At 42.5% G+C, this 20,286-nt stretch overlaps 1 protein-coding gene across 1 annotated transcript in view; it reads right to left on the bottom strand.

Moving 5' to 3' along the window:
• The window catches only part of NCK2 (NCK adaptor protein 2), a 47,516-nt gene that overhangs the window by 8,769 nt on the left and 18,461 nt on the right, over positions 1-20,286 (bottom strand). The window contains exons 2-3 of the mRNA XM_018554123.1: positions 8,500-8,741; positions 3,607-4,328 (exon numbers count right to left, since the gene is read on the bottom strand). Of these exons, the coding sequence (XP_018409625.1) occupies positions 3,607-4,328; positions 8,500-8,725 (948 nt within the window). The 5' untranslated portion in view covers positions 8,726-8,741. The remainder of the gene's footprint in view (positions 1-3,606; positions 4,329-8,499; positions 8,742-20,286) is intronic.

A 20,286-nucleotide genomic window follows, 5' to 3' on the forward strand; every position in this document is an offset into this window, starting at 1 on the left:
TGCGGGTGGTCGGGGGGGGGGGGGGGGGGGGGAGAGAAAGTAATTTTCGGTTTCAGCCTGCCAAATTTTGCTGTAGGAGGTGCATTGCAGTGCCATTCAATTTTGGCACACCAAACACCCCTCCCACCCACACTGTGCATGCAGTTTTATTCTGAAGTAAACTTTATGTTTATAACAATTCATTTAAGTATTTTATTTTAAGTTTATGGAGGGGTTTTTTTTAAATCCGATTAATCAAAAAAATTAAAAAAATCGGCCAACTAATCAATTATGAAAATAATCATTAGTTGCAGTCCTACTTTACAACACACACAGGGGCCATGGGGAACAAAAGTAGCCACCCTCCAGAAGGAAGGACAGTGTCAGCACCAATTCAGAGATCATTTGAGGATCTACAGCTGAGTGATACACAAATAAGGTCCAGGTTTTTTTCTTTAAGCATGTATATCTTTATTGAATTTTGTAGAATACATAAGTGGTGGTAGACGAATTACAAACGGTGGTATACAGTCATGCAGCCAGCCGGATACATGTCATAGGCAAATTATGCGCGTTAGTCATTAAAACAAATACCATGTGATTTTATATCCTCAACAGCCATTTACTGGAAACATCAATGGTGTCATGAAAGTAGTAAGAAGTAAGAATACCCCTAGATTTCTTTTTATATAGATTAGGATCATGTCTAGGGGTCACGAGTAAGGATGTAGTAGAAGAGATGAAAGGAAGGGGGAAGGGGAAAAGAGTAAGTTGTAGATATACTAAATCATGTGTATGATTGAAATGCAATGAGTACGTTCTAGCAGAGGGGCGTTCACCTGGGTGTGGGCGTGAAAGGGAAGAAGAGTGACTAAGTTCGATGAGATGGAACACATACACCTATGTAGCTGTAAACATCTTCATATATTGCTAGAGAGACATAAATATGCGTATCCAAACATATAAGTCACAATACATCAAGTTGCCTAAGGACCCATCAGATTTAGCCAGGAGATACCAAGAGGAGTGTTGAAATAGGGAAGGTACAGCTTTGTTAGTAGTTAGGGTACTTGAATGTATTTTTAAGATTTAACTCTTGCGTTAAAGTGTCATTTTAATGCTACAAACTCGACTGAAAAATCCTGCTTCATTCTTCCTTCCTTGCTATGCAATGTTTTTGGAGTGGCAGGGGAATTATGTGTGCCATAATTAACCCTGTCTGTACTGTGCTGACAGATTTCATGATCAGTTGTTAACTAGATGTGCAGGACTGTCTGTCATAACAAAAGGTTAAGGATCTAAAGACACTGGGAGGAAATCAAGCAGGACAGTTTGCAGCGTTTACATGTTTTAACTATTACATTTCTTTTGTGATCTTGACATTATTGGGTTGTTTTGCAGTATGTCCTACTGCAACCATGTGTGCCTTAAAAGGAGAACTATGAGGCGAGTGCTTTTCACTCACCTCATAGTTCTAGCCGACCTGTGACAATGAAACTGTCAGTAGATCGGGAAGTGAGCGAACACATACGAGCGAATCAAGCCATGACAGGGGAGTGGCTTGAATCCCCCCTCCCTGCTCCGATCCTCCAGCGCTGACTGGCGGAACGGACGGGGAGGGTACAGCTGGCTCTGCCTTTAGATAGTCAGAGCCAGCTGTCACTCACGCAGCTGGGCGGATCCAGACATAATTGTCGGGATCCGCTTCAGCGTCTCAGTATACCCCTAGCTGTAGCTCGCTCGCGGTATACTGAGCTTATGGTGTCGGGAGGACGCTAGTTTGTGTCCTCCCGTTACCCTAAGGAGAACTATGGGGAAAAGCCCTAACCCCATAGTTCTCCTTTAATGTTCTTTGGTGCCACAATGTTCAAGTGTTTTTATTGTCCCCTGTTCTCATATGTGAAATTAAAAAAAGTATATATTTAGAAATAAAAAAAAGACAAGACATTTGGGAGGAATAATCAAAGCTGAAGCAGATGCCCATAGTAACCAATTAGCTTTGCTCTTCAATTTGTTCAGTTAAAAGAGAACTATGACCCAACCTTTCTTTGTTCATAGTTCTCTATAGGGTCACAAGAGGACATTTACTATGTACTCCTGTGACCCAAAACTGAGCACGGCTCTGTGCTGTGGCCGGGAAAGATCCCGACAATATTGTAGGGATCCACCCCACCACCTGATTGACAGCTGGCTCTGCCTCTCTAGAGCCAGCTGTACCCGCCCCTTGGTGCCTCCATTCAGTCCTGGAGGAACAGAGAGATCAGCAGTATGTGATCGCTCAGTTCTCGATCTATAGAGCCGACGTGTGACAGCGTCAGTGTGACACATAGGCTCTAATTATGGGGGTGAGTGTATTTCACTCTCCCCATAATTCTTAAGATTTGAAAATGAAAGGTAGAAGCTGATTGGCTGGCATGGACAACTGCTAGAGTTCTGATAACTTCCCCTCATTGTATGTTAATGCACTGTATCTCAGTCTTGTCACTTATCATTATGTTGCCCTATTTTCAAATCAGTAGAAGCTGCCCAAAGAGTCATATGTATAATCCTGCTCCAAGAAACAACTTAAAATGTAATAAATGTTTTTTTGTTTTGGTATACTGAAGGAATGGGAACACACAAACATATAGTAGGGGTTTCCAAAATACACGTGAAACTGCACCAGTACCCAGACTATGGACACTTAAGTCTCTTCATATTCTTGATAAGCAGTAAAAGAGCTTTAATAAATGCTCTCACTGATCTCTGTAGCTGCATGTACTGTAGAATAATCTCCGTTTAGCCCGACAGCTGTGAAGGCTATTGTTATTACTACAAGCCCCACTTGAGCACTTTGTCCTTTCTCTCTTCATCTGCTCACAAAATGAGGATGAAGCCGAAACATGAAACGTGGCAGCAGTGGCCACTGTCAGGCTGTCATGTGAATAAATAAGCTACTTATGTGATCATATAAACCATACAAGCAGCAAAACCAAAAATGCCGACACCACCTTCCCTCCAGAAAACTGCCAATCAAAATGTGTCTGGAGAATGGCTGGAGGAGGACAAAGCCACAAGTCATTATTTACCAAATAAGGGGCTTTCAATTGTTATGTAATCAGAAAACACCTTTAAAAGAAAACAGGTCTGCATAGAAAAATGGTAGCTGGCATTGCAGTCTCACAGGGGTCATGTACTGTTGCATTCATCACTTTCCTAATTACTTATTGATTCAGTTACCTAGAACAAGCATGTGTACATCACGTGTTAGGACACCTGCTATGCACATTTGCTCTGGGTTCTTGATACTTCTTATTATACAGGATTTATATAGTGCCAACAGTTTGCGCAGCGCTTTACAATATAAGGAAGACATTACAATCAATCAAATACAATCCAAGACAAGATGGTAAGGAGGGTCCTGCCCGTGAGGGCTCCGAAACCTTAAAAAAAGTATCCAGCAATGGGAGATACAATATGTCTGCTCTAAGAGGTTACTTCAATTCTCTGCATTTTTGTTCCGAAAAAAAGTTTGAAAGATTCTGTGATTTTAGCAAGGATTAATCAACTCCACAGAAAGGTGCCAATTTCTATGATAAGTGATGTGACATGCTGTTTTATGAGAAAAACAATTATGGTATTACTTACAGAAGATTCGCTGTCTCGAATGACAAAGTCACCCTCCATTCCTCTTTCATTTAGGGCACATTCTGCCTGATGCCTTGTAATTCCTCCATAGTACCATGGCTTTCCAGCAAAAAGTCCCGTGCAAGCAGGGCCAGTGTAGCTTATTTGATTAATATGCGGACTATTTATAGAAGGACCGTCACTTAGAATGACAACATAGTTTTTGGGAACAAGGCCAATCTGCCCACTGGAATTTTTACATTTCCACCATTCAGGGTCATTCTCGGGCTTCTCAATTATTTCCATTATTTCTCCTTTCTCAAAGTTCAGCTCTTCTTCAGTTACTGAACTAAATGGGTACAGTGTCTGTACAATATGCAGAATTTTAGTGTTTTGCCCATTGCTTATTGATGCACCTTTCCTCAAACTGAGAAAACTTGGGGAATCTGCGGTGGCTTCATCAACTTCTTCTACAACATAATTTGATGGAAACCATCCAACCTGTCCATTGAGTGTTCCACGCCACCAGCCATCACTACATTTTTCCATAACAATGACTCTTGCACCCTTCACAAGAGAGAGCTCGTCATCTCTTTCTGCCGTATAGGCAAATTTTACATATGCTGGAATGTTTAAGTCATAGATTCGATCAGCATTGGTACCATTTGATGAATATTCTGCATCAGTACTTGGAGTTGGTGAAGCATCTCTTGTGCTAGTCTTTCGCTTTGTCCTACCAAGACCTGTAAAGAAATAATAATAAACGTGTTGCTTGCAGTCAAAAAGGGAAGTTAAAGTAATGGGCCGTTAGAAAATCTAAGTGTGTGTACGTACATACCACCCCCCAAAACATTCAATAAATGATTTAAACCACATTAACAAAATGACTATACTAGTAGTCAAGAAGCTGAGCCCACATAAATTAGCAAATACCACTATCCTCATGTATATGTTAATACACTATACACAAAAACAAAAGATGACTAACCTGTAAAATCTTTTTCTAGGAGTACAGTACTGGACACAGAATGTGTAATTTTAACCATGGGCTATTATTGCCACTTTGAGGTGACTGGACACTGGCATAACATGGTGCAACAACAACACCAGTATAAACACACACACTCCCAGCAAGTATCAGTTTTCTTTTCTTAAATGGGACAGGACACAGGATCTGTAGTCTTAACAATGGGATGCCTAAAGGCAGTCCAACTGAGGGGTGGTCCACACTGCCAACAAACACCAAGAGGCCCACTTAACAGCAGGCAAAAGCTCGACAAACTCAGAAAGCAGCATTAAGCACATTATGCCTGAAACTGGCATCAGAGAAGGCCTAAACACCCACCTGGTAAAACTTAAACGTGTGAACCGAAGACCAATTGACAGCCTTGCAAATCTGGGAAACAGATGCCTGATGCTGAAAATCCGATGAAGCACTAAAAGATCTGGTAGAATGTGCCTTAACAGGGAAGGGAGGAACTTCAGACTATAACCTCGAATGATGACCTGTCTAATCCACCATGCAATGGTGAAGCGAAATGCTGGGAGCCCTCTATGGAAGGAAGGGGGGGGGGAATGAATTTGCCAAAATGATATGGCAGCAGACAGATGACAGATAGCAGCGAGTACAACATCCAGAGAGTGGAGCAAAATTTCCTTGGGAAGCTTCAGAGCAGGGCATGGTCTGGTTAAGGTGGAAGGAGGAAGCCACCTTGGGGCGAAAGTAGGTTTTATTTATTATCCGAGTGTAATACTAAGAAATAAGAAAGGGTCTTTACAGATTAAGGTCGCTAACGCAGAAACTCGCCTCACAGAAGTGACAGCAGCAAGTGAGATCAGATAGTGGGCAATAGAATCTGGTTGAGATCCTACGTTCTCACTGCACAAAGGCCTTAACTAAGGAGTGAAAAGCAAGCGGTCTTTGAAACAGAATAGCTAGGGCTGAGATTTGGCATAAAATGATGCTCAAGGCCAGATGCTGATCCAGACCAGCCTGGAGGAAGGACAGGACGAGCCCCATGGAGTACTTAGCAGGACGGAATTTCCTAGCCTTGCAATATGCAAAGTAAGCTGATGGACCAGCTCTTGGGACAGAAGATCTGGATGGACCTACAGAGTCTGCCAGGAGCCTGAGTATTTTGGAGTACCGCACACTCCTGGACCAGTTTTATGCATCACCAGGATGCCCACCATCCTAATCCTGCGGAGCAGAGAAGGATGAAGCCTCAGGAGGGAGAAAATGAACAAGCTGTTCTTGTGAACAGTGAACGGGTTCAAGTAGAATCGCTGGATTCTTTCTTTGTGCTAAAGAGCAGTGTACAAATCCACCTTGTTTGCAGGGAGGAAGGCGAAATGAAATTAAGTGCATAAAGTGGGGAGGAGGCAGAGACTGAAACTCCAGTTTGTAGCCCTTGGATATTACACTCTGGACACTGGCCGAGAAGGTCGACAGTCTTCCTCCTCACTCTGAGAAGTTGGGGCACACCATTGAGAGGAGGGCTTGTTCCCAAATTGGTGGGTTTTGAGAGAAAAACACTCAACAGGGTAGTGCTGAGCAAAGCATTTTTGTAGGGGCCAGTAACCATACAACATTACAAGATCTTTTCAAGTCTGGGCATTTTTAGGCTTGAGACCTTAGTAAATGCATGATGAAGGCATATATGTACTGCCTCAGGGAGCACAGTAACTGAGAGGAAAAACAGAGACAGACTCTGAAGGGGAGGCTGAACGGGGCCCCTTGCAACCTCTGCGGTCTGCGCCCCTGAAGGCTGAGATTGTTCACTTAAAGTCAGTCATAGTAGCTGAAAACTCCTCTCTAGACAGGCAGGAGAAGGAGTGTGTGCCAGAGGCAGGTATGGAGGTGTCTGAGGAAAAGAGACATTCAGACTGGGGGCAGTGGCCAGGGCTGAGAGAAGCAACACCTTTGGGAGAGAGACTCCAATTACCCGACCCCTTTCTTCCTGATCCATTAGTTGAACGTGAGCTGCAAAACCTCTGACACATCACCCCTGTGTCTATGATCTGTCATGTGTAGTGTGGAATGTCCGCCAAAGGGTACTCACAACTTTTAAACCACTGGGGAAAGGGGAGGATTAAGCCATATGTGCCAGAACTGTAGGTAGATGGAGCCCAAGAGACAGCCAAGGATCACTGTGCTGAACTGTATTGTTTCTGCAATTTTCAAGGTACATTACTATAAAAATAGATCAGTTACAAAAAGAAGATTATACACTATATTGCCAAAAGTATTGGGACGCCCCTCCAAAGCAATGCATTCAGGTGTTCCGTAAAACTTCCTTGCTACTAAATATTCCACAGTCAACCGTTGGACCAGTGGTATTATAACAAATTGGAAGCAACTGGGAACAACTGCAACTCAGCCATGAAGTGGTAGGCCACGGTTGATGGAATGCGCATGCTGAACCTCACAGTGTGCAGAAGTCGCCAACTGTCTGCAGAGTCAATAGCTACAGACCTCCAAACTTCCTGTCCTTCAGATTGGAACAACAGTGCATAGAGAGCTTCATGGAATGGGTTTTCATGGCCAAGCAGCTGCATCCAAGCCTTACATCACCTAGTGCAATGCAAAGCATCGGATGCAGTGGTGTAAAGCACGCCGCCACTGGACTCTAGAGAATTGGAGACGTGTTCTCTGGAGTGACAATTCACACTTCTGTCTGCCAATCCGATGGACGTGTCTGGGTTTGGCGGTTGCCAGGAGAACGGTACTTGCCTGACTGCATTGTGTCATGTGTAAAGTTTGGTGGAGGGGGGATTATGGTGTGGGGTTATTTTTTTATTTTTCAGGGGTTGGGCTTGGCCTCTTAGTTCCAGTTAAACGAACTCTTAAGGCATCAGCATACCAAGACATTTTGTACAATTTCATGCTCCCAACTTTGTGGGAACAGTTTGGGGATGGCCACTTCCTGCTCCAACATGACTGAGCACCAGTGCACAAAGCAAGGTCCATAAAAAGGCATGGATGAGCGAGTTTAGGGTGGAGGAACGTGACTGGCCTGCACAGAGTTGACCTCAACCCAATAGAACACTTTTGGGGTGAATTAGAGCAGAGACTGCGAGCCAGGCCTTCTTGCCCAACATCAGTACCTGACCTCACAAATGCGCTTCTGGAAGAATGGTCAAACATTTCCAAAGACACACTCCAAACCTTGTGGACAGCCTTCCCAGAAGAGTTGAAGCTGTTATAGCTGCAAAGGGTGCACAAATTCAATATTGAACCCTACGGACTAAGACTGGGATGCCATTAAAGTTCATGTGCGTGTAAAGGCAGGCGTCCCAATACTTTTGGCAATATAGTGTACATTCAAATTGTGTACAGGGAAAGGAAGTATGGATGACAATTCATAGTTAGTGCAGAATTCAGCTTTATATCCCTATCTGTCCCAAGAAAAACAGTGTACGATATGTTAGATTAGACTGCAAAAGCTAAAAGATAAAAGGTGTGGAACCTAGATGTAAAATATAAAGCTCTGGGACCCAAGAGTGTTAAAGGGAAAAAAGCCCCAGGGACTTAAGTAGCTAATGCTTATGAGACAGGACATATAATTAAGCAACTGGCCTTAAATAAACTGAAATAAAAGTTTACTTTTTATGAAGATAAAAGAACGTGATTATCATTTTAGTGTTCATCGCTTGTGCTGCACGAATCCAAAAATTCTATTGGAAAGTAATATTTAGGTAAAACAAATTAGATAAATGATCAAACTGAATGAAGAGACCTTAAAAAAAAAGCAAAAAAGAAGGACACTATTATTTCATTAAAATAAATATTATCAATGCTTGGCACTACTTGACTCCAAAGAAAATTAAAGACAAAATGCTTACTAGGTTGACATACACAAATAAAAGTTATTAAACCAAGTGTTCAACTTCAAAATATTTAACAAGCCTTACCTAAGGTGTCCTTCAAGTTCTTCACCAATGATCCCTTTTTTAAGCTATTTTTCCGCTCAACATAGTTAGATGGAACATATCCGGTCCTATTGCCTGCATTTCGTACCCTCCACCATGTTTTGGAGTCATCCAACAACCACAGGCGTTCATTTTTCTTGATATCAAGTTCTTGGTCCTGTTGTGCCATATAATCCCATTTGGCAATAACAATGACCTCTTCTGTCATTTTTCATGGAGTCAGACTGTAAACAAAGCACATAAAATGGTCAGCGTTTTTAGGATGCTTCAAATAACAACTGAATATACCAACCATGCATATGAAGTTGGTTTGATTGTACATGCATTCCTTAAAGCTGAACTTTAAACAAGAAGCTAGAAAAAGAGTTGACACGGACACGCAAAAAAATACATACAAACTGTCTACCTGCCAAAAGTTTGTCAAGATATTCATGCAAATTAGGTTCTCTCCTTGCAAGCTTTCACAGTTAGATTCTCAGTCCTGTGCAATTAGGACTGACTGACAGGACTGTCCTGTCTTCTTTCAAGCTGAGGAAACAGGAACACAGGAAGCAAACACGAAGCCAGTTCCGTGTTCAGTAAAACATGTCATTTAAAAAACAAAACACATAACTGGATTAAAATGTGGTCATAACACAAGCTTGGAATTTAGCTTTACACATACTGTCATTTCAGGAACATTTTGCATGTTAACAGCTTAGTTCCTTATTTTGCATCCTAGCATTCATCCTATGCAATTTCCTATGGTCCCAAATCATTTATTGTTCAGAGATTCCCAGTTTCAAAACCTAGAAGCACACAGAGCAGTGAGTCACAAATATAACAGTCACCAATAACAGGAGTGGCATAAATGTTTGCAAGTACAATGCAATTAGACACATTGCTTTACAGCCTATTCCAATTACACACAATCCTGATTATTAGGAAATTTACTTGGAGCCCTTGATCTGTCCAACAGATTCCTGGAAGCATTGTGCAAGGGAGAAATTTCTCCTAAGGAGCACAGTCACAATGTACAACCCAGTCAATGGGGGTGATTTACTAACCTAAACACACACACACACACACACAAGGTGTGTGTGATTTTCACACAGCAAAACGTATTTATCAACCAAAAAGTCTCTAAAAGCATATTTCCACTAATGCCATATATGGAAAAATCATGCACATGATGCATATATAATGCTGCTTCACAGTTTAGACAAAAATGGTTAGCTCATGCATTTACATTCCTGCATTCATCAACGCAAGCAGCACAATGTAGAGCTAATTTACACAACATCACCTTGCAATTCATTGCAGGGCTTTGCACAACACACCTGCTGGGTGTGTACACACTACAAAGGTGTTTCCATTCCTCCCATAGATCATGCTGGGAGGGAACACACTACAGAGGTGTATACACGTTCGTGGTGTGTTTAAAAGGTTAGTAAATCAACCCCAATGCCTCTAGCTCCATACATAGGCCAAGTGTGACCAGACCCAACAGTGAAGAATGTCACAGACTGTACCTAAGCATGGTCACAACAAATAAAAATATGATATAATGTATTATTATTACATGCCAGGATTTTTTTCAGGTAGATTTGTATAGTAACTGAAACATGCAATTTAATTGGAACATATGTATGGCTGCAACTAACATTCAATTTTATAAATTAGTTGGCCGATTTTTTCCGATTAATCTGATAAATGTTTTACATTTTTTATTATTATTAATTGTTAGTTATTTAATTATCTAACTACTATTATTAATTAAATGTTTCATAATTTATTGTACATATCATATTAATTCTTGCATAGCTCTCATCCCTGGCATAGGTCACAGATAGAACTTGTGCAGGAAGAAAGACATTACCAAACGGACTTCTCTCCTGGACTCCTCCCACCAGATACTTTTATCTGGGAAATTGGATTGGCTGCACACTTGAATCTGTGTCATGACATGGATTCATACATACAAGCCTATTGGCTAGAGATAAAAATTTTGATCTCGCCTAGCTGAGCGCGGGAGAGGATAGTGCTAGACAAACTGCATGCAAAGCTCTGTGCATCACCATTTAACTTTGCTACTCCGCTTACAGCGTGTCTCGGACTTCACAGGCTTAAAGTGACATTAAACCCTCAGATTTTTTTAACATAAAACAATACTGTCATTTGTGCCTTACTGTTATCCATGGTTGTTTCCCTTCTCTTTGCTGCTCTTCCTTTTAAATCCTCATGTCTTCTCATGCTTGGGGAGAACTTCCCTTTGCAGCTCAGGGCCTCTTCCTGTAGTGCTGGCTCAGGTTACAAACCTATACACAGACACCATGTATCCATTCCTGAGACAAGGCAGTCTGCTGCAAAACAGAAGTTCTGCCCAGCATGAGAACAGATACAGATTTAAAAGGAAGAGCAGCAAAGAGAAGGGAAACCACCATGGATTACAGTAAGGCACACTTTACAGTATTGTTTTATGTTAAAAAATCTGAGGGTTTAATGTCACTTTAAGTGTGTTCGCTACACACACAGCACACATACAATACATAATACATGCACGTCACACACATACAACACATAATAGCACCCCTCCCCACCCTGCAATTACAGATGCCCCTCCCCGTCAGATAACATTCCCCCGCCACAAGGTAATGAAAGATGCCCCCTACATGTAATAAGAAGATAGCACCCCTCCCCACTAGGTAATAACAGATGCTCCCTCCAGTTAACAAGATAGCACCCCTCTCCACCAGTAATGACAGATGCCCCCACCCACGGCCGGTCCCTCTTAAACTGACAAACTAAATCTCTGGAACCCTGAGCCCACGCTCCCTCAGGGGCTCCTAGAGGATTTTTTTTAGGAATTTTGGGCAATTTGTCAATGTCAGCAGGTGTCCCCGCCGGGAACTGCGAAGTGCGGCTGTGTCAGGCTGTCAGTGGGGAGGGGGGGTGGGGAGGGGAGTGCAGGCAGCAGGATGGTGAAGGGAAACATCTCCATGGGTGACACGGACATGTACCCGAGCACACAGACAGCAGCACCGGCTATAGGGCAGTGCTCTCCTCCCTGCTCTGCAACAGCTCGGTATATGTCCCAGTCAGGCTGCCATTTCTAACATTTTCTTTCCTCACCCCATCCTCCTCTTCCCGCTACACTACCGACCAGTCATCACTCAAATGGCCTTCCCATCTATCTGTGCCTCATCCTAAGCCCCTGGCCAGTGTGCTCCCAGTTCCCCGGCATCTTACCTGATGCTGAGCAGTATCCGCCGGGATTCGCAATTCTCTTCCCTGGGTCGATCACTGATTGTCAGTGAGAGCTGGGTGAGGCGGGAAGCATGTGTGGAGCTGCAAGCAGCCCAACTAATCGATAATGAAAACCGTTAATAAATCAATAATGAAAATAGTTGTCATCGACTTAGTCGATTAGTTGTTTCAGCCCTAAACATATGCCATTGGCCTGAACAACTTGCTGCAAACCAATTCTCTTAGCCTTAAAGTCTTAAGTTGGCCATGCACTAATATTATCTTAGTTCAACCTGAAATATCACAGGTTCCTCCTTCAACGCTTACGAGCATTGATCCAAGAATCTCCTGCTGCCTTCATTATATTCTGACAGCAGCCACCAGCCGCTCTTAGAGTACACCAACGCCAGTCAGCTGCCGGCTCTGTTTGTTCAAAGATTTGTTCAAAGATTTTCCAGAAGTGTCCCTGTTCAAAAATGTTCAAATCACTTCCTGTCCTGAGTGCATGATGCCCTGCTTAAAAGAGAACTATGGCCCAATATTTTTTTGCAATGGTTCTCTCTTGGGCACAGGAGGACATACAGTAATGTCCTCCTGTGACCCAAAACTCAGCATATAGCGTGCTATTGCCCCATTATATACTAACAGCGCAGAGCCGCGCTGCAACTGGGGCAGATCCTGACAATATTGATGGGATCCACCCCGCTGCCTAACTGACAACTGGCGTTGACTCTCTAGAGCCAGAGCCAGCTGTGCCCGCCCCTCCCCCGTTCCTTCTGTCAGCACTGGAGGAATAGAGAGAGGGGAATAGGGAATCCTTGCGGGGAGGTGTGACTAACAGCGTTATGTGATCGCTCACTTCTCAATCAATAGAGCTGACGTGTGACAGCTGCAGTGTCACACGTCGGCTCTATTTATGCGAATGAGTGTATTTCACTCTCCCCATAATTCTCCTTCAACCTTTCTTACATATGACGAGATAAATCTGAACTCTAGGCAGATTTAAAACAAATACAGTTTTGCTTAAAAGTTTGCATACCCTTGGAGAAATGGTAATATATGTACCATTTTTAAAGAAAACATGAGTTAGCAGGCAAAACACATTTCTTTTATTTCTTATTGGATTCATGTTCATAGGTCATAACAATCATAAAACAAAACAGGGCAACAAAAAATAAAAATAAAATGACCCCTGTTCAAAAATTGCATACCCATAGTTCTAGGGCTGCAACTAATCGATGATTGAAAAAGTTGACAACTTTTTCAATCATCGATTAATCGGCTTCTGATTGGTTGGCCCTGTTCACGGCTCCACACACGCTGCGCGCCACACCTCCTCCCCACCTCACGCTTGCCGCTGCCAGACCTGCCCGCATCCACACCTCCTCCGCGCCTCACGCTCACCGCCCGGCCAAATCCACGATCGGCACAGGGACACGGGGAGAAGTAGTAAGGAAGAGCAGGTGTGGGCGGATGACAGCCGCCGATAGACAGGCCCGATCTCAGAAACAAGTTGCTGGAAGACTGCTCAGGTAAGCCTGCACTTTCCCCCACATGGTGCTCTATAATGTATTGCTGGGATTTGCATTCCTCTATAGCTGATGGTACATTGTGCTGTATATTATACAGAGCAATGTACCATCAGCTATAGAGGAATACAAATCCCAGCAATACATTGTACACTGTATGTATAATGTATTGCTGGGATTTGTTGTACTCCTATATAGCTGGTGGTATTCTGCATTGCGCTGTATAGAGGACTACAAATCAAGGAATAATACATTATACAGAGCAATGCGGAATACCACCAGCTATAGAGGAGTACAACAAATCCCAGCAATAGTACATTATACAGCGCAATGCAGAATACCGCCAGTTATAATGTACTATTGCTGGGATTTGTATTATTCATCTATAGCTGGTGGTATTCCGCACTGCGCTGTATAATGTACTATTGCTGGGTTTTGGAGTCCTCTATAGCCGGTGCCATTCTGCATTCATTGCTGTATCATTTTACACCTTTCCATTTCACTATATTGTACACCACACTTTTGTTTTTCTTTTTTACTTCCACCGCTCCAAGCTTGCTCCTGTGATGGACTACAATCTCAATACAAACTAGAAGTCCCATCACTGGAGCCATTTTTTTTTTTATCCGATTAATCGAACTTAATAAATCGGCTAACTAATCGATTTTAAAAAAAATAATCGTTAGCTGCAGCTCTACATAGTTCTTAATACTGTTTATTGCTCCCTTTAACATCAATGACAGTGTGCAGTCTTTTGTAATAGTTGTCTGTCTCTGGAGCTCCCTACCCCAATCTGTCTCCTACTCAGTCCACCTTTAGGCAATCCTTAAAAACTCATCTCTTCAGGGAGGCCTATTCCACCTCGATATAACAGTACTTTCAATTCTTCCATTAAATCATCCCACACAATTACCCCATCCCTACTAGATCGTAAGCTCTCACGAGCAGGGGCCTCCTACCTCCTGTACTGAAATTGTTACATAGTTACATAGTATTTGAGGTTGAATAAAGACATAAGTCCATCAAGTCCAACCTATTGTGTGCGTGCATTTATGTTTGAGTTGGTGTGTGTGTGTGTGTGTATTAGTCCATGTATGATTTTGTTCTTAGGCGTACCTGTACCCCTGTGTGTTATGGTCTCCGAGCAACTCGTCCAGGAGTTTCTTGAATGATTCCACACTCCTAGCTGAAATCACTTCCTGCGGCAGCGAGTTCCAGACCATAACCGCTCTAACTGTGAAGAACCCCTTGCGCCCTGTGTGTTGAAATTTTTTTTCCACCAATTTTTTTGGTGCCCTCTGGTCTTTGTTACGGAGCTAACCAAAAACAGTTTGTTAATAAGGTTGCCATCACCCTTGAATAGTTTATACAGGAAAATGATGCCCCCCCTTAATCTACTAACCTCTAAAGAGAACATATTTAAATTTAACAACCTTGTTTCATAGCTCAGGTCCTCGAATTCCTTAAGGAGTTTGGTTGCCCTTCGCTAGACTTTTTCCAGCTCAAGGACATCTTTTCTGAGTATCGGTGACCAAAACTGGACCGCATACTACAGATGCGGCCGAAACAGTAATTTGTAAAGTGGCAAAATTATAGACTTGTCCTTGCAATACATTCCCTTCTTAATGCAAGACAGTACTCTGCTTGCTTTATTTACAGCAGCCTGGCACTGCGAGCTGTTATTCAATCTGCGGTCTATAATGACCCCCAAATTCTTTTCCTTTTCCGACTTCCCTAGTTGCATACCCATAAGTGTATAGTCCATTCGCCTATTTTTAACTCCATGGTGCATTACTGTACATTTATCGACATTGAACTTCATCTGCCATACAGTTGCCCACTCCCCAATTTTATCCAGGTCCTTCTGTAATGTTATGTCTAAATCTGTATCTACTACCCTCGCAATTTTCGTATCATCAGCAAACACTGAGACATGGCTACTCACTCCCTCCCAGATATCATTAATAAATAGAAAAAAAGTTTGCTTTAGCTCTTGGCGCTAATGGCTGCCAGCTGAACAATCCACTATGGATTGTGCCCAACCCAATCTAGTAACCTGTCAATTCGTTCCGCAATGTGCCGAACATGTGCCCCCGGTAAGCAGCACACTGTTCGACCCTCACGGTCCGGATGACAGATTACCCTGTCGGTTCGCCTGATGATGGAATCTCCCAACACCAGGATCTGCATCTCCTGCTCCTCCATCCGGCTCCCCTCCTCGCCAGAGCAACCACTCCCCCCCCGGATAGAGGAGGCTTCCTGCTCCAGCAGGGTCACCCCTGAACTAATATCCCCAACATCACGCAACCCAGCGTATTTGTTGGGTTTAACCAGTACAGGGCTGACCTCTCTAGCACTCTTCCCTCTACACCGTCTTCTAACAGTGACCCAGCTCGGATCCTGCTCCTCCGCACCCCCCCCCTCCTCATACAAGATTGTTAATTGTATTGTCACCCTCAATTTTGTAAAGCGCTGCACAAACTGTTGGCGCTATATAAATCCTGTATAATAATAATAAGTTATAAGGCCCTGAATTCTGGCAGATCGTATAGCTGCCCATTCGTCTTGGCAAAATGCCTCTAGGCAGCGTCTTTGGTCGTCTTGCATGAACCGCATGTCCAAGATCTCCCCAGAGTGGCTCGATGATATTAAGGTCAGGAGACTGTGATGGCCACCTTTTTTTGCTGTAACCACTGGAGGGTCAACTTGGCCTTGTGCTTAGGGTCATTGTCATGCTGGAAAGTCCAAGGGCGTTCCAATGCGCAGCTTTCGTGTAGAAGAATTCAAATTGTCTGCCAGTATTTTCTGATAACATGCTGCATTCATCTTACCATCAATTTTCACAAGATTCCCCGTGCCTTTAGAGCTCACACACCCCCAAAACATCAGTGAGCCACCACCATGCTTCACAGCGGGGATGGTATTCTTGTCACTATAGGCTCATCATTTTGGTCTCATCACTCCAAATTACAGTGTGCCAAAAGCTGTGAGTCGTGTCAAGGTGTCGGGCATATTATAACCAGGCTTTTTGTGGCATTGGCACAGTAAAGGCTTCTTTCTGGCAACTGGACGCTGCAGCTAATTTTTGTTCAAGTATGGTCTTATTGTGCTCCTTGAAACAACCACACCATCTTTTTCCACAGCAGCCTGGATTTCTCCTGAGGTTACCTGTGAGATTTTCTTTGTATCCCAAACAATTCTTCTGGCAGTTGTGGCTGCAATCTTTCTTGGTCTTCCTGACCTTGGCTTGGTATCAATAGATCCCCCAATTTTCCACTTCTTAATAAGTGATTGAACAGTCCTGACTGGTTTGGATATATTTTTATATCCTTTTCCATCTTTATAAAGTTCCATTACCTTGTTACGCAGGTCTTTTAACTGTTCTTTTCTGCTCCCTATGGCTCAGTATCTAGCCTGCTCAGTGCACCCACGTTAGCGCTAACAAACTCATACATAGACACTAATTGCAATTTAAAGTCACAGATGTGGAAAAATTAACTTTGAATTGCCCTTTTAACCTGTGGGTGTCACCTTGCGAGTCTGTAACAAGGCCAAACATTCCAGGGTAAACTTTTGATCAGGGCCATTTTGGTGATTTCTGTTACCATTATGATTTTAAATTTAATTATGATTTAAAAAGGAATAAAAAAAAACCGAATGTGATAATAAATGGCTTCAAATGATCACTATCTTTTAAATAAGAGTTTTTTGGTATCTGTCATATTTTCAATATCAATGCCAAAATTCCATCATTTCTGCCAGGCTATGCAAACTTTTGAGCACAACTGTAAATAAAAAGAATGTTAAATATATTTAAAATGCAACCATTAAAAATTACCTGATTTAACTTAAGCCTTTTACAGGTGAAACTCGAATAATTAGAATATCGTGCAAAGTTCATTTATTTCACTAATGCAACTTAAAAGGTGAAACTAATATATGAGATAGACTCATTACATGCAAAGCAAGATAATTCAAGCCGTGATTTGTCATAATTGTGATGATTATGGCTTACAGCTCATGAAAACCCCAAGAACCCCAAATCCACAACCTCAAAAAAGTAGATTATTACATGCAATCAATAAAACAAGGATTGTACATAGAACAATATCGGACCTCTGAAAAGTACAAGCATGCATATGTACTAAGTACTTGGTTTGGGCCCCTTTTGCAGCACTTACTGCAATTACTTTTGCACGATATTCTAATTATTCGAGTTTCACCTGTATATGCAGTGCTTGAGGCAAATTAGTTATCCCGCAATTACATGTGCTAACAAGGGAAGTCTGTTGCTGCTCTTTCACTGTGCATTCACAAGCTGGATACTTGTCTGCAGCAGAAAAAAGTCGGGTAACAGTATGGCTGTGCTGTACGGCAAGGCTGTGTAAATCAGAAATGGATAGAGAGAAATAATCTTTTTGGCAGACAGGACAGCTCCCGTTTATACATTTCAGCTATTTAGGTCATTTGCTTGGAGTTTAGCTTTAAAGTTAAAGTGACATTAAAGGCTGCTTATCCCCCCATTGCTGCTTTAAGTAGTTACCTTATGTGATGCCTCTGGATGCGAACATCTTCTTCCTTCCACTAGTTTCCAACAGTCCCTCCAGCGCTGGTGCCGCTCTCTGATCCAGTGCAGACTCCTATGTCTTTGTGTCCCAAGGAGTCTGTCCTGTGTGCACGCTCCCAGCTGCATGCATTCACTTACACTGTGTCACTCCTCTTCTCCCCTCTGGTGATATCGACTGCGTATGCACCGCACACACTTCCTCCTGCACAGCCATACAGGAAGCTGGGTTTTTACAACCGGGAGCGAGCGGCGGAGACCTATTTTCCAACTTTCTTTTTTTAAATGTTATTGCATATACAGTTGTGCTCATAAGTTTACATACCCTGGCAGAATGTATGATGTCCTGGCCATTTTTCAGAGAATATGAATGATAACACAAAAACCTGTCACTCATGGGTGGTGTTTGGCTGAAGCCATTTATTATCAATCAACTGTGTTTTAGAAACTACCCAAAAAGGACCCTGATCAAAAGTTTACATACCCTGGTGATTTTGGCCTGATAACATGCACACAGGTTGACACAAAGGGGTGTGAATGGCTATTAAAGGGAACCATCCTCATCTGTGATCTGTTTGCATGTAATCAGTGTGTGTGTATAAAAGGCCAATGAGTTTCTGGCCTCCTGACAGACAGACCCTTGCATCCTTCATCCAGTGCTGCACTGACGTGTCTGGATTCTGAGTCATGGGGAAAGCAAAATAATTGTCAAAGGACCTGTGGGAAAAGGTAGTTGAACTGTATAGAACAGGAAAGGGATATACAAAGATATCCAAGGAATTGAGAATGCCAATCAGCAGTGTTCAAACTCTAATCAAGAAGTGGAACATGAGGGGGTTCTGTTGAAACCAAACCACGGTCAGCTAAACTGTCATCCACAACTGCCAGGAAAATTGTTCAGGATGCAAAGAAATGCAAGATGCACAATAAGGAGGCACTTGAAGAAAGATGGGCTGCGTGGTCGAGTCGCCAGAAGAAAGCCATTACTATGCAAATGCCACAAAGTAGCCCGCTTACAATACGCCAAACAGCACAGAGGCAAGCCTCAAACCTTCTGGCACAAATTCATTTGGAGTGATGAGACCAAAATTGAGCTTTTCGGCCACAACTATAAACGCTACATTTGGAGAGTCAACAAGGCCTATGATGAAAAGTCCACCATTCCTACTGTGACACTGATGATCGCTGATGTTTTGGGGATGTGTGAGCTACAAAAGGCACAGGAAAGTTGGTCAGAATTGATGGCACGATGAATGCAGTATGTTATCAAAAGATACTGGAGGACAATTTGCATGCATCAGCCCGGAAGCTGCGCATGGGACGTACTTGGACATTCCAACATGACAATGATCCTAAACACAAGGCCAAGTCGACCTGTCATTGGCTACAGCAGAATAAAGTGAAGGTTCTGGAGTGGCCATCTCAGTCTCCTGAGCTCAATATCATTGAGCAACTCTGGGGAGATCTCAAACGTGCAATTAATGCAAGACAGCCCAAGAATTTACAGGACCTGGAGGCTTTTTGCCAGGAAGAATGGGCAGCGTTACCATCTGAGAAGATAAAGAGCCTCATCCACACATACCACAAAAGACTTCAAGCTGCCATTGATGTTAAAGGGGGCAACACACCGTATTAAAAACTGGGGTATGTAAACTTTTGATTTTTTTGAACAGGGTCATTTGGGTAGTTTCTGTTGTCATTATGATTGAAAAAGAGTAAACACAGTTGATTAATAAATGGCTTCAGCCAAACACCACCCATGAGTGACAGAAAGGTTTTCGTGTTATCATTCATATTCTCTGAAAAATGGCCAGGAAATCATAAATTCTGCCAGGGTATGTAAACTTATGAGCACAACTGTATCTACTGCTTGCTAGCAGTAGATATATGTAAAAAAACATTGAGACTTAAATACTACTTTAACCAATTTTGTCTTTTTTAGTTTGCTTTTGTATATGATAGTTACCATTCAGTGTTAAACAACGCAGCAGCAAAAGGAACATTCTTTAATGACTTGTTCTCTAAACTACACAACAACATTAAACACAGACTAACCATTCAGCCATATTTGGATACTTATTAGACATGGCGGTCTTGAGTGTGTCATACACATGGTTGATACCACAGCATGTAAAGCTAGCATTAAAGTGTTACAGGAAAAGAACAGTGTGACCCAAATAATCGGGTCTTGGTTTGTAAATACCCATTAACTACTGTCTGTCTGGAATTTAAGAGATTAACAAACACATAATTACACTAGTCTAGACCAACACTCGTCGTTGTAATAAATGATTATACTGCATGAAACCTTCTAGTGCTTCAAAAGTTCCATTTCAATACCCAAAAACACTTTCAAAATAATGATTTATACAAAAGTCTAGTTCCATAAAAGATAACGCGTTACATTGGGGAGAAGGATTCATATGGGCTCTAACTCCTCTGAAGGAGAGC

Source organism: Nanorana parkeri, unplaced genomic scaffold (genome assembly GCF_000935625.1).
Source record: "Nanorana parkeri isolate BGI_ZX_2015 unplaced genomic scaffold, ASM93562v1 scaffold143, whole genome shotgun sequence".
Taxonomy (NCBI): Eukaryota; Metazoa; Chordata; class Amphibia; order Anura; family Dicroglossidae; genus Nanorana; species Nanorana parkeri.